General features: G+C 31.7%; 1 protein-coding gene across 1 annotated transcript; it reads left to right on the forward strand.

The window, feature by feature from the left end:
- Positions 1-6: 6 nt before the first annotated feature.
- On the forward strand, positions 7-10181 carry LOC111706615 (uncharacterized). The gene is made up of 8 exons (XM_023479530.1): positions 7-1498; positions 3798-3907; positions 4343-4458; positions 5353-5411; positions 7003-7087; positions 7248-7351; positions 7703-7798; positions 9521-10181. The coding sequence occupies exons 1-6, from the start codon at positions 1328-1330 to the stop codon at positions 7277-7279; spliced, it is 573 nt and encodes a 190-aa protein (XP_023335298.1). The 5' UTR covers positions 7-1327; the 3' UTR covers positions 7280-7351; positions 7703-7798; positions 9521-10181.
- Positions 10182-15881: the final 5700 nt, after the last annotated feature.

The raw sequence follows: 15881 nt of genomic DNA on the forward strand, positions 1-15881 counted from the left end.
TATATAATAGTATCCAGTATCTACAGTAGTAGTCAATACACTTCCATAGTGACACCTTAGTATCTAGTATCTTGTATATAATAGTATCCAGTATCTACAGTAGTAGTCAATACACTTCCATAGTGACACCTTAGTATCTAGTATCTGGTATATAATAGTATCCAGTATCTGCAGGAGTAGTCAATACAGTTCCCGTTGGAAAGACGTTAATTTTTTTATTGAATCTTGTTCTATGTGTTATCAAGATGTCAGTTCCATGTAAAAGAATCCGTCCGAGATGAATCTTACAAGAATTTTTTTGTCTAAAATATCCACTCCTTGCCTAACCTTTCTTCCATTTGTCATTATGATATGCGAAATTTTGACAATGGATCCTAAGAATTTCAAAAGTGATCTTATTTTTTTCCAATCTGTAAGAATACATATGATAAATAGCTTCTCAGCAAACAGCAAGAATTCCACAATTTATTTCATTAGAGAAATTTGACACCTCTGCACTTCTGCATGGATAGCAAACAGCAACTTTATATTATACTTAATTTGATATTTCTGACGCCAAGATATCAAATAAAAGAATAGTATGAAAAAGAAAATTGCCGAAAAGAAAGCTGTAGCTCTGGTAAATATGTGTAATATTAGGGAGAATAAAGCAGAGATATTGTGTCAAAATCTATAATTCCTCTGTCTACAAGGGATTAGAATGCGTAGATATACAAATGAGACACATAAAACAGATGTATGATCAGCGAAAAAGAAGATACAACAACCAGAAAATAAATTCACTGCTCTTTTATAAAATTTTGTTAAAAATAAAAATTCGAAAATAAATATTTAAAAAAACATGTTTGTGCGTCTTAGTTGTTTGCTGAAGCTTGGTAGAAATCAAAATTAAAATTAAAATTCGTCTTAATTGTATTGGTTTACACGACGACGACAGTAGTTTAGATACAGGGTCTCCCACATCATATTAGATCGTAAATAGGTCTAAATTATCATTTTTGGGACTAATTACGAAATTTAAGAATCATTTTAAAAAATTGAATAAGGCTAATATAAAAATTTTCTTGTTGAAAATGCAAGGTTTTTCGGGTATTATGTGTATTATGGCGTTAAAGCATGGAGATAATCTAATATGATATGGGACGCTCTGTACAATGAAGGAATTAAATAACAGGTGTAAACCTATTTTAGAATTGTTTAAAGGAGACTTTTAAAATTACATCAACAATTATTTTAATGTTTGAAAACCCACTGCTAACTATTTGCTATTTTCCAAATTATCTAAATATCATAAACACTTCCTTCAGGTTTGTAGATGTAGACCACAATGTCATTAGAAGGAGCTAACATGTGTCCTCATCTTCTTCATTTATCTAAATCAGGGGGAAACCTTGTCTCCTTGAACCCCTCAGTTCTTCAGCCGAGCCCCGCAGGTCTGCCGTCGAGCCGCACAACTTTACTTCCACAGTCTAAATCCTTGCAGAATTATAATGTTCAGGCTGGTGATGTTATTCTTGACATGTTGAAACGTAAATTAAAAATAATCCTTATATTAAAAGGTATCAACCATAAATAAGAACCTATGCAAATATTATGAAAATATTATGATGAGAATTAAAATCCATGTTTTGCCGATTTTCTAGAAATCATGGGCAATATGTCAGTATTCTGGGCGAAAAAATGGCTAAAATATGTTTTATTCAAAACTGACAAAAAATAAATGTTCTTTTTTATTCGATACAGAAAGTTTTTTCAAATTCAAAATTTCTAACCCCTATATCTCTGCAACCTGATGATGTTAACCTTGATATTTAAAGTTTACAGCCATTCTCTGTTAAAAGTTACTCTGTCAGATTTAAATCATTAAAATCGTTAAACGTGTGCAAAAATTGAATTGTAGGGGACGTGTAAAAATTGTTTTTCTGTGATGAGGAATTCGATTAAATACTTTGCGGAATTTTTAAACTTCTTTATTTTATTTACTTTAACAACATTAATGCAATCAATCTAATTTCATTTTTCTAAAATTAACTCAAAACGTGTTGTTTTTATAATTGAGCTAATTGAGCTACAGATCTTAAAACATATTCTAAAAATGAATTTCTATTTTCACGATGTATTTTTGCAATTTTGCTACCCACTCCTTCATCATTTCAAACATTAGCTTGGCCCTAATTAATGGACAATGAACATACCTTGACTATACTAAAATATACCCCAGGACCCGATCTTATTAAAATATTTTGATTCGGGTTTGATGTCAAAACAAATACCTGCAAAGTTTAGAATCTTTTATAATTATACATAATTTAAGGAATTTGAGCACTTGTCTCAAACTCTTATTTTATAATCCTGAAATCTTTGCAACCTGATGTCGGAGACCTCAGATATTTTAAACATTTTACATGAATATAAACACAATTGATTACAAAGTATTAAAAACAAAAAAATTTATGCCCTTGGTATTTTAAATATAGATTTTTTGATCTAACAGAATCCATATTAATATGTGACATCTGCGATCTTATGCTGTTTGAAATTAAGCTTACAGTCCCTTTCATGCACAACTTTAACGTATAGTTAAACAATCTTTTTACTTATATTTGAAACTTTATGCAAAAATTTGCATTGATTTACCAATCTTTAGCTTCATTATGAGTGACAACGACCTTTGCTAAGTAGTAACACCTTTTTGACGAGATTTGACAATTATTTACTCTGTCGGCAAGAGAATTTATCGTTTTCAAAGTTTTTCTTTTTCTTTTGAATGTTTTCAAATGTTTATAAACATAGAAAAAATTGTGCTTATATTTCTCTCAAGTCTTAAAGGGACAGACCGGCTTTGTAAGGTAGTTGAACTGCAAGTATGCAGTGTTGTGGACAAATTCTTTAGGATTAATTATTTGAATGAAGATTTAATTTGATTTGATAATTCCGTACTATACGTCTACCATTCTGTTGAGAACAGGAAACCAAGTTTTGATAATTCCGTTCTATACGTCTACCATTCTGTTGAGAACAGGAAACCAAGTTTTGGGGTTCTATGATCTCTTCATTAAAAGAATGGCATATTCGATTCACATCAGTGCCCTGAAATATTCGATTCACATCAGTGCCCTCAAATATTCGATTCACATCAGTGCCCTGAAATATTCGATTCACATCAGTGCCCTCAAATATTCGATTCACATCAGTGCCCTCAAATATTCGATTCACATCAGTGCCCTCAAATATTCGATTCACATCAGTGCCCTGAAATATTCGATTCACATAAGTGCCCTGAAATATTCGATTCACATCAGTGCCCTCAAATATTCGATTCACATCAGTGCCCTCAAATATTCGATTCACATCAGTGCCCTGAAATTTCCGATCAAGTATTCATTAGATATCTGACATCTTCTTTCTTTGACATTTGTATTTTCCATCAAAATTTCGCTAAAACATTACTTGCGCACTTCTACAATATAAACGAAGGAGGAAATTGTGAAAATTAAATACTTTTTAAGCTTGAAAAACGACATTTAGAGTTTAACTGTAGTATATTCCTTAACCCTGAGCAATGAACAACACTGTGTTTGTTTGTATTTCTCTACACATTGTAAATGAAACAGGAAAAAGATTTTACTGAGATCAGCGAAAACGGCCAATGCAGCATTTTACAGGAACCCTTAAGAACTCGAATAAAAAGAACAAAGTACCAGAAACTGCAGTACATTTGAATTGTAACTAAAGCCATGTGATTTCTAGGTATATTCCTTGCATTATTATCTTTAACATCATATACTCCTCTATAGGCAGATACCCAGGTTAAACCATTTGCTCCCAGTAGTTCAGTACTACCGGAGAAATCATTGGTTCCGTCCTGTTCAGGGTTCTTTAGATCTGACTCAGCAATTGATAACAGGTAAAAAACACAATTCTCTGCAGTATATTTCCTTAATATTGTTACATTCTTCTTCATCGTTATTTTCAAATTATAGCCAACAAGATGATTGGATCCATAAGCCAAACCAGTGCAAAAGCATAGGTTACACAAAACGTAGTTTGACGTTTTAAAACTTTAAGTTGAGCCAGCCATTAGGGTACTTGGTTGAACTCTCTGTTCGTAGTTCAACAACTTCTGGCAATTCATTAGATCCTGTTCCTGGACACTTGGAAAATTCGAGAAATGTATATAATAAACAAGACATTCATATATATGTTCCCTCTGCCCGACCAAACTGCTGGACCGAATGGTCTGAAATTTTTAGAGGACACTCATGGCTAGCCTCGGGGTGTCAAAAATTTTTCTAAAAAAAATATTATTCTTTGTATAATTCTCTTGTGCTCTGATGTTTAGGGTTTCCGTAGGATCCGGCTGCAGCACTATTCTACCCTGTGCTAAACCATCTCCTGTAATAATTGGAGATAATACTTGGATTCAGAAGAAAATATATCTCAGACCGCAACATAGAGGTCGTAGAGTCAAATTTAAGACATAAATATCAACATAGAGATCGTAGAGTCAAATTTAACACATATATCTCAACATAGAGGTCGTAGAGTCAAATTTTAACAAATAGATATCAACATAGAGATCATGCAGTGAAATATAACTTTTAGATTCTAATATAGAGGACGCAGTGTCAAATATGACACTTAAATCTCAATATATATGGATTAGATCTCAACATAGAGGTTATAGAGACAAATATAACACTTAGATCTCAACATAGAGGTCGTAGAGTCAAATATAACACTTAGATCTCAACATAGGGGTCGTAGAGTCAAATAAAACTCTTAGATCTCAACATAGAGGTCGTACAGTGAAATATAACTCTTAGATCTCAATGTAGAGGTCATACAGTGAAATATAACTCTTAGATCTCAACATAGAGATCGCAGAGTCAAATATAACGCTTAGATCTCAACATAGAGGTTGTAGAGTCAATTGTAACTCTTAGATCTCAACATAGAGGTCGTATAGTCAAATACAACTCTTAGATATCAACATTTAGGTCGTAGAGTCAATTATAACTCTTAGATCTTAACATAGAGGTCGTAGAGTCAAATATAACTCTGAGATCTCAATATAGAGGTCGTAGAGTCAAATATAACTCTGAGATCTCAATATAGAGATTGTAGTGTCAAATATAACTCTGAGTTCTCAACCTAGAGGTCATAGAGTCAAATATAACCCTTAGAGCTCAACGTAGAGGTCGTAGAGTCAAATACAACTCTGAGATCTCAACATAGAGGTTGTACAGTGAAATATAACTCTGAGATCTCAACAAGTTTGTAAAGTTATAAAACAACAAACGCTAAATATACAAATTGGAAGTATACAATGAGCAATTTGGTTTGATTTAGGTGTTCATCTAGTTACTGATGAGCTGCTCACCTCTCTACCTGAAATAACCAAATATAAGGTAAAAAGTTACCAATTTACTATGGTTTGAATAAAATAACATTAATTTTCATAAAATTTTAACATAACAAATAGGCAGGGAGTATAAAAATGTTAAGCCTATATATAATATTTGCTAGTAAAACAATGTAAGTCATGCCAAAAATAAAATGGGTTTGCATTTTAAATTGTATAACGGTTTTTTTGAAGTGAAACATCGGATAGGGATAAAAATGAATCTAGAGTATATCATCTCTTCATTGCATTGGATAAAAAGCCACTTTCAAAAATACCAAAAAATCAGTCTTGGCAGAAACTGACTGCAGGGACGGTGACTTTGGATAGAATTCTTTTTGAACTTTTTTCTTACTTTTTCTACACGATGGGGAGGAAGGCCAACCACAACATTTTCTCGTCCGAGCACCTCGACATCCGCATCCTTTCAACATAATTTTTTTAAAGTGTCTAATCCTTCCATATATTTTTTAAGAATCAAGCCGCGTTAGGGCATTAAGGAAATATCAAATTTTTGTAAATCAAAGTAAAAAGTTTCAATTGAATTAAAGATTTCAAGTTTAATGTCCTTAAAAATGTACACTTTTTTTACGCGCATTTTCAGATATTCCTGGTGTAGAATGCCGCAAATAATTCCAAGTTTATAGAACTTTAATCCTTTTTGTTAACTATAGTGAAAACCATAGAATTTTTCCGGGTGGTTCCATGAGGAAAATTACAGGCAGAGGTATGCCGAATATTTTTCTATTTATTTAAATCACGAAGGTTAGCCATTATGGAGGCAGAAGAGATTTAAGTTTTACCTAAATAAAGTTTGACATCATTCTCATGGGTTTGAAGATTCCAACATAATATAATCATTGCAATACTTTAGTCCATCTATATTTTATGCTCTAACGTGGCCAGATTTTTAAAAAAATAGTTTTATTTTCAAGAATTGGAAACTTTTCAACACAAAATAATCGAAGGACGAGGATTCTGAGGTGGCTCGGAGGAAAAAATGAGGAGAATGTGGCTCGGACGAAAAAAATGATGTGGCTGGCCTTCCTCCCCTCTCTACACTAGTCCTCCATTTTTTAAAATTATTGTTTACTTTGAAACACAGTGAATGCAAATTTTGGCGGGTTTCACCAGGTTCCATTTTGAGTAAAAAAAATATTATTGTGACCAAAGTCTTAGCAGATATCAAATGTTCCGATTTGATAATAAACTGAAATATATAATTTTCATAGGTTTTGGATGATTTTTTTTTGGCTTTTCATACCTTTACTTTCTTACATTTGATAAAGATCATACTGCACTTACTATAATACATTTAATTATTTAATTATTTTTTTAAGAACTATATTTTAAATTGAAGATATCAAAGATGGATTTAAATATCTAATATCTAATATCTAATATCTAATATCTAATATCTAATATCTAATATCTAATATCTAATATCTAATATCTAATATCTAATATCTAATGGTCCACATTTGATTATTCGTGACCAATCCCTTAAGAGTAGAAATATATACAAGTATATTTTATGAAAAAATATCTAGGTAGCCTGAGTATCAATGAGAACTGGAATCCTGAATATATATCTCTAGGTAGGACTAATGAACCTGCAGCTGTTGCATAGTTCTGCTAGCCTGAGTATCAATGAGAACTGGAATCCTGAATATATATCTCTAGGTAGGACTAATGAACCTGCAGTTGTTGCATAGTGATAGTTCTTCTAGCCTGAGTATCAATGATATATATCTCTAGGTAGGACTAATGAACCTGCAGCTGTTGCATAATTCTGCTAGCCTGAGTATCAATGAGAACTGGAATCCTGTATATATATCTCTAGGTAGGACTAATGAACCTGCAGCTGTTGCATAGTTCTGCTAGCCTGAGTATCAATGAGAACTGGAATCCTGAAGTCAGAGATGATATGGAGATGGTTCTTAACAGGTTACTTTACGTCATTTTTAAATTAATAATTTTAATTTCTAGAGTGATATGTCTGTTTACAACGGTATTCGTAATACCTATGCAAGGATTAATATGAAATCCATGTGTTTCCCATTAAACGTTTAATTATATTCGATTATGGGTTCTCTATAGAAATTTAATGCAAAGAGACAATAACTAAAACTTTTAGAATTCAACACTTTCCCATAAAGAAGACGACAATACCTTCCTCATTTTTACTTAGATAAATATTTGAAGGGTACCATTGTGAATTGCAGAAAAGCCACTCTATAAATTGACATAATACAATGAAAAAATGGAAATTGAAATTAAGTAAAAAGACCCTTTAAGATTGGTTCCTGAGACACTGAACTGGAAGCATACTGGAGTTACAGGGGAGGATAGTCCAGCTCATGTTAAAGCAGTTCTTCTTGGATCCAATCTCAGGTCAGCTTCAGTTCTAAATATTTATTTATAGTATTTTTAAGTACATTTTCTTGGGGGGATTTAACGGGACTGTTCTCCCATCTAATCGATACTTTCCCTCTAGAAAAGCTTAGAATATTCGTGGATTTCATGAATATTTTCCATACATCTTAATATCAAATCACCAGGGGTTATATCCCTGACAAGCATTTTCAAATTACAAGTTTACAAGTAAACAAAGAGAAGCTGTTAATTGACAACTTCTCATTTTTTGAAGTTTTTCTGCTGTTAATTTAGATGGAATGTTCGCATTGATGAATAGTTGATATGTAAAATCTTGCATATACATGTTTATTGCAACTTATTATTTATCATTTTAACCGTACATCATTCATCAAAAATCTGTAGAAAGCATATAATTAGGAAATTCATGAATTTAAATGAATTATAATGTTTGAAAGCTTGGTCTTCATTGTATTGATATATACGTCGACCACTGTATCATGATTAAAACTAAACGGACCAACCTCTATGGCGGCCAACCAGCTCCTATAAGAAAATGGTAGATTTTTTAGAAGTTTTTTTGAGACTGCACTAAAACTATGTTTGTTTAGCGTTTTGCAGTCCAGAGCTTGACACATTTTACCAAAGAAATGTTTTTTTTTTTACTTAAATATAATGATAATCATTGATATTTCTTTAAAAATGTTCGGGGCACTTTTTTAGAAATAGATCAGAGTTCACTGCAAATACAAAACCTTTAGTGACATTTCACAATCTATATAATTCAATTTAGCTTGTCTGTTTGTATCCAATAAAGAGGTTTAAACGACTGAGAGCCGACAGGGCCCAATTTTTGTAAGTCAAGAATGTTAAAAGTGAACATTTTTGCATGGAAAAAATGTCGATTCAATTTTTTGAAAAAAAAATGTTGATTCATTTTTTTAATTTATTAATGTTTAAAAAAAACTGCAAATGTTTGGGTTTTACAATAACGAAGAAAATGGCCACTTGAAAAAACAACATTTAAACGCTTTAATTCTTGGCCCGATAGCCAGGTTAAAAGTAAAAGAAGACGATTTGAATTCTGCTTTTTTCTGCCGATTTCACTTTACGTAGTAACTGTACTGTTTAGAATACCAATCCATGAAGGTCAACTTGGTCTTGGTACATGGCAGGGCATTTGGCTTTGTGAACACAGGTACAGGGTTACCCACAAAGGATGAGACTGTAAAGACTACACTAAACTCTAAAATTATGAGGATTTGAAGCTTGATTTTTGGTTTCTGATTTAGTTGAGTATTTTGATGGTTTTTCAAATGATCAAGCACAGAAATAAGGCAGTTTTGGCCGACAAGGAACCCTGAATGCAAGAAAACGGACTAAACGAATTCCGTACTATCGTCTCATGAAGTCTCATCCTTTGTGGGTAACCCTGTATAATAGTTGATATTCAGAGAATCCCCCAATACACAGAACATGAAACTTCGTGTATAGTTTGTATGGCCATCCTAAATCTATACAAAAATCTAGCTTGGGAACCCAGCTTTGTCTGAAAACTAAACTCTATGTATATTGAATATAGAAAATTGATGCGAAATGCATAAAAATAAGAAAATTTCGCGAAAATACGGTCGAAAATACATCGAAATTCGCAAATTTTGTTCAATTTCGCGAATTTCGTTCAATGTCCAGGTATAGTTGAAGTTGAAACATCATAAATACATAAAATTATATTTTCAGAGAGAAGGCGGGATCTAGAAAAATCGTCGTTACTTTAAATGGTCTTCAGTTATAAGAAAGAGAACGACAATAACCATAAACATTTCTCCAAGAAAAAAGTAAATTTTGAAAAAGATGAAAATCCAACTAAATCAGTGTGGCTGCCTAATGCTTATAGCACAGAGATCCAGACCGCTGTAAAAATTGTGCATCTATTTTCAATACCAGGTCGAGTGTTGCAACGCCTTGGTCTTTAGATTTACCATATTAACTCGCTTATACTTTTTTTGATGTTGGAAATCTTTTATTGTGAATATTAAGACCAATGCTTAACATCTATCTATTGTTAATCTGCATTAATTCAATCTTAATCGATATCCCGCAAAAAGTGTCGTCTGTGGACAACGAACAGCCAATCAGAAGACAGGAAATTTTGTTCTCAACCAATGGGAGAACAGAGAAATTGTGTTCATCTGCGTAAAATTCTAAAATCCCTATTGTGAATATCAGGATAAAGCGTTCGGGATTATGGATATCCAACTTAAAAATTCCCACTTCTGGACATATTATACGTTTCAGAATTATAAACCACTTGTTTCAAAGCTTCAGCTAAAAAGAAGTAATGTGAATAAAAACATGCCTTCCAAACGAGTTAAATAAATTTGGCATTTTTTGTACTCAACGGTTTTTGATTACTTTTGATTATCAAAAGTCAATTTTTTTAATTGAAACAAAACTTTATCAGAAATTAAACGTAATTTAAATTATAATAAATTAAAAAAATAATCGTAATGGGTATTAGAAATAAACTTTTATGTGTTAAAATACATTCGATTAATATACTGTAACATAATTATGTTAGTAATTACAGTCTGAAATACAATTGTATTAAAATTATGCAGTGTTGTGGAAAACTTCTTTCGGACTATTTTGAGACACATTAAACTTTTTTAAGATCTGTAAATCCTGAGTTTGAGTTAACGAAAAATAAAGTAAAAATTATACAGTAATCTAATTAGATGGTTAGGAACATATTTCCCAAAAAAAATTTGTCAATAAATCAATGCTAAGATCGATTATATAGTTTTCATAATTATATTGAATTTCTTATTTTCTTTGAATTTATTCGCAGATATCTTCAAACTCTTCAAATGTCGTCTTTTCAGTATAATGATTCTAGAAAATCTGCAAAAAATCTTTGTGACTAATGAGAAACCAGAATAATGAGAAAATAGAAACTAATAATTGAACAAGATTACTTATTTTCGATGATAAGATTAATTTTATTTTCTCAACATGTTCCATACATGACGTCTGCAGTTTATTGTAGAACTTTTTTACATTTTATGTCGTCGTTATTTAATAATTTAAAAAAACTAATTCTGAAAACGTATCCACCCCCAAAGTAGGAGTTTTAAACATCGAATTTGCGCTCAAACTCAGGATTTAAATATCTTTAAAAAGTTTAGTATGTGTCAAATGAATCCGAAAGAAGTTTTCCACAATACTGCATACTCAGTTCAACTACCTTACATAGCCGGTCACTCCCTTTAAAACAAAATAATAAATTTACCAAAATATTAAAAATACAGAGCTATAGAGAGGATACCTAACATAATTAGCAAAACTAAATGAATACACCTATATTTCGTGTATATGTATTCCAAATACATTGCGGCGGTGTTGTTGTATACCAAGCCATTATAATTCTAGTTTTTTTAAGTAATGGGAAAGACAATTATTCATATGATCAACAATCCGTAGAAAAGACAATTTTTAGATGGAAATAATTCAAATTAAATTGACGAAACTTGAATATTTAAAATTTCGTGTGAATTTATTTGGTCGAAAACTAGGACAAGTACATATATACATAATTATACATAATTACATTTCAAATAGAATTAAATAGTATTAAACATTTATTTGACTAGATATATCCGGATATGCAACTTTTTACGAGATTAGAAATCCAGAAACTTTCACTGGATTTCTTTCGTTAATTATTATTGAAAATAATGATAATAACATGATAAAATTTTAAAACCAAATAAACGTAGTAGAAGTGGTTTAACTATATGTTATAAACGCTTTTTATAAATTCTGGTTCCAGATAATGACACAAAAATATCTATGCCTTTTTTAACAGCACCCCCCTTCCATCTATGTGTCTATTTTTTGTGTGTGTGTCCCTACAGGTCCTCTCTTTCAACTTATATTAAGAAGTATAAGTTTGTTTTGATTTCTGTTATGTAAAGAAACATATTTTCTATTTTCTTTTAATTGTGTGAAAATCAAAACTAGTGAAGCTATAAGTTCACAAAGCCGCACAAGTAATTTTACATTTTGACCTTTGTCTTCTGTTGAGAGGAAGACAAAGAAGAATTGCAGCAATAATGATGCACTTATGAAAGTGTTGGGAGCCATATATAATAATACATTTTACAATGCAGGCGTACAGATCTCATTTACAGGGGAACTTATACCAGAAAACTAGAATTTATCTTATTATCTGGAAGACAAAATATATTCAAATATACTATAGATCTCCCAAACATGATAAATTTAAAGTCCCCATCGGTTGCATTTACTGAGAGAGCCCCCGCACCCCGGCGTATTACCTCAGTTCAAAGTGAACCCTGAGAGAGTTCAGTTGTGAGAAATCTAACCCTGAACCTAGGTCTCTAGTCCTGTATTCATCCTTATCTTCTATCTCAATCAGCTTTCCCCCGGCTCACAGTGTACTTATGTTCATAGCGTTGGCATCACTTTAATCTTGCGCATTTTTAGAAAACAACAAACTGACCATGTATGTTTAAAATTGCTTTCTCTGAATGATTTTAATGTTTTTATTAGCTGCGTTTTTCTATCTCATAGTATGTGTACGTATGAGGACTAATGATAAGCGACCGAAAAAATCAAGGTCCATTAAGAAAAGAAAACTTTGACAATTTTTTTTGGACAACCTACTTTTCGTCCAACACTGACAAAAATCTTATACAATGGTCGTTGTTTATATCAATACAACGAAGACGACTTTTCTATTTAAGTTTTGATTTATGACAAGCTTTTTTCAAATTTAAAATTTACAAGTAGACAAAGATAAGCTGCTAATTGTCAACTTCTCTTGGTTTCCATGTGTACGTGTTACACGCTATTAACGTGTTTCCATTTCATAGTGCTTAAATGCTTGGTAGAAATTTAAATCGAAAGTAGTTTTCATTGTATTGATATTTACGACAACGACTCTATGAAATTGAATTTTTTATTAAAGATAATAATAAACTAATTTTGGTCACTAGATATTTTTCCGTAATACATATATATGTGTAAACTATGAATTTTAGTGGTCCTTTTTCAGTTTATAATCTGCTTTTTTATATAAACCGCTTGCTTGAAAATTTAAAAAGAAATCGTTTTTTGGCTTTTTTGCCCCTCTTCCTGCTGGACCAGAGATATATAAACATTAGATGTAAAATACATTCATTTTTGAGAACCCTCCTTTCAAACAGTTCCTGCTTCCTTATGTTTTTATTTTTAAAGTTTTTGTTTTGAAAACAAAAAAAAACTAATTACACCAGTTCTGTTTAGAACTTTTAGCTAACAATAAGGGGAGTTTCAGGGCTAGGAATTGTATAAAAAACATAGTTTGGAATTTTAACAATTGTCTAATCCGAATTTTAATTAGAAATGTCATGTTGCCAAAATAAAGCAATAAAAAAGTATAGTTTGTGGCAAGTAATCAATTCCTTTGAGATGCCCCTAGATTCCCCCTCCCCCTCATTGTATTCGCCCCCCGAGATTTAATATTCACAGGTAGACTTTAAAGTATCTTTAAAGTATCTTTAAAGTGTCTTTAAAGTGTCTTTAAAGTATCTTTAAAGTGTCTTTAAAGTGTCTTTAAAGTGTCTTTAAAGTATCTTTAAAGTGTCTTTAAAGTGCCCTTACAGTGTCTTTTAAGTGTCATTTAAGTGTCTTTAAAGTATCTTTAAAGTGTCTTTAAAGTGTCTTTAAAGTGTCTTTAAAATTGTCTGTAAAGTGTCTTTAAAGTGTCTATAAAGTGTCTATAAAGTGTCTCTAAAGTGTATTTAAAGTTGGCTTTTTGTTTTACATTACTAACTTACTTTTACTCTTTTAGCCGTAGAAATGTATATTTTGGTTCTGCAGTGATAAAAAGAAAACTCTGAAATAGGAAGACGACCTTATGGCAATACTTAAGTGTATTTGATGTTGTTACAAAGAAAAAAGATTTACTAGTATTAAATTATTAAATCACTAATTAAGTGAAAAGGGTCTGTTTACACTTCACAATTGCCGTTTCCCATTTTCTTGGACTATATAAAGCCACAACTTGAGTCTAAAAGTTAGAGTTTTCTGGTTATCACTGTAGCTTTAATTTAGAATGAGTAATTGGAAAAATACTGATAGATATGTGCGTGAAAGTATGCACAGTGCACAGTGGGCACATACTGCACACTTGGGATTACTGTTCATATTAAATATCAATAAAGAATAAATTGAAATGTAGACTCTTCAGATACTGTAGACAGGAGAAGAATGAAAGGCAAAATCTAATATTTAAAGGGGGGGAAGAGTGCTAGGAAAGGGAAGACATAACAATTTTTGGAACAGACAAAGATGATAGAAGCATGATGTTAATTTTGGGAGTAGGTGGGGTGGGGATGTAAAGGGTAAAGGTTGGTATGTCTGTGTTTTAAGGTTTAAGATGTTTTTTTTCGGAGGGGGGGATACTTAATGGCTTAAAGAAAGGGAGAGGGGGGAGGGGTGAAGGCTGTAAAGATTAATAAACGAATAAATAACTTTAAGTTTCGTACGAGCGTGCACGTTCTATCTCACAAAATGCCTCCTCTCTGACTGTGAAATACAATTTATTTAAATATATTGAAAATTATTCAGCTCTCACAGGTTTTCTTTAGCTTGGATATCTATTGCGTGAATACTATCTGTGTTATATACCTTAATCTTCTGTCTACTATTTGTTAAAAATATCAATGATAAAATTTACATCTGAATGATAATATTATATTGGACTAGGTTTTGATATTTAATTAGCAGCTTTAGAGACTAAAATTAACGTATAGTTTTAGCTTTTTTTGCTGTAAATTCAGAATATGTTCCTTCTTGGATATCTAGAAATAATAAAAGATATTTAAAAAAATGAAAAACTCAACTAAAACTTAAATTCTATGAGATGAAAAAAGGTTTAAAAACTATGAACCACAAATAATGTTTACTTTTTGCTTCACTCTTCAGTTTAAGATTTGAAAAGTGTGATAGAGGGCACTGCCCCCCCCCCCTGTATACGCTATTGCCTATTCTACACTTTTTTTGTGTCTAAACTCATTCATGTAACTACCTATATCTCATTCATGTAACTACCTATATCTCATTCATGTAACTACCTATATCTCATTCATGTAACCACCTATATCTCATTCATGTAACTACCTATATCTCATTCATGTAACCACCTATATCTCATTCATGTAAATACCTATATCTCATTCATGTAACCACCTATATCTCATTCATGTAACTACCTATATCTCATTCATGTAACCACCTATATCTCATTCATGTAACTACCTATATCTCATTCATGTAACCACCTATATCTCATTCATGTAACTACTTATATCTCATTCATGTAACTACCTATATCTCATTCATGTAACTACCTTTATCTCATTCATGTAACTACCTATATCTCATTCATGTAACCACCTATATCTCATTCATGTAACTGCCTATATCTCATTCATGTAACTACCTATATCTCATTCATGTAACTACCTTTATCTCATTCATGTAACTACCTATATCTCATTGTTAAAGGACTGTAAACGCAATTCACAAAAAGACTCATATCAGCTTTGTCTCATAGCGAAGGAATAGGATATTTGAATGTTGATATTTTAAGAAGTGGTTTCTCCATTAAAGGTTACAGAAACAGTGGAGGACATTTTAGAATTGAACACGTTACAAGCCTGGAAAATACAACGATATCTTTCACATTATCAAGCGGATAAAGTTTTAAAGATATACCAAAATTTGGTTTGTCTGTCTGTTTGTCTGTCTGTCTGTTTGTATCAAATAAACGTCAAAACGGCTGAACCGATCGGGCCCAAATTTTTTGTGGGACATCTAGGGACCCCAGGGAAGGTTTATGAATGATTGAAATTTTAAATATTTGTCTCCATCAAAATTCGATCGTCATTAAATTTTTTAAAATTTTGAAAATCCACGAAATTTTTTTTGAAAATCCGCGAATTATTTTTGTTTTGTTTTACGATGTACACAAAGAGAACATATGTTCACAATTAATTTAGAAGATGGGCGCGAAGCGCCCACTAAGGCTAGT

This window comes from Eurytemora carolleeae, unplaced genomic scaffold, assembly GCF_000591075.1.
Source record: "Eurytemora carolleeae unplaced genomic scaffold, Eaff_2.0 scaffold745, whole genome shotgun sequence".
In the NCBI taxonomy this organism is placed as follows: domain Eukaryota; kingdom Metazoa; phylum Arthropoda; class Copepoda; order Calanoida; family Temoridae; genus Eurytemora; species Eurytemora carolleeae.

What these genes read in the sequence shown, in the direction of transcription:
- LOC111706615 (XM_023479530.1), top strand. Translation starts at nt 1,328, where the DNA reads ATGTCATTAGAAGGAGCTAACATGTGTCCTCATCTTCTTCATTTATCT. An exon ending in CTGAAATAACCAAATATAAG is followed by an intron (nt 5,412 to 7,002) that starts GTAAAAAGTTAC and finishes ATATATCTCTAG; the next exon opens with GTAGGACTAATGAACCTGCA. An exon ending in TCCTGAATATATATCTCTAG is followed by an intron (nt 7,088 to 7,247) that starts GTAGGACTAATG and finishes ATATATCTCTAG; the next exon opens with GTAGGACTAATGAACCTGCA.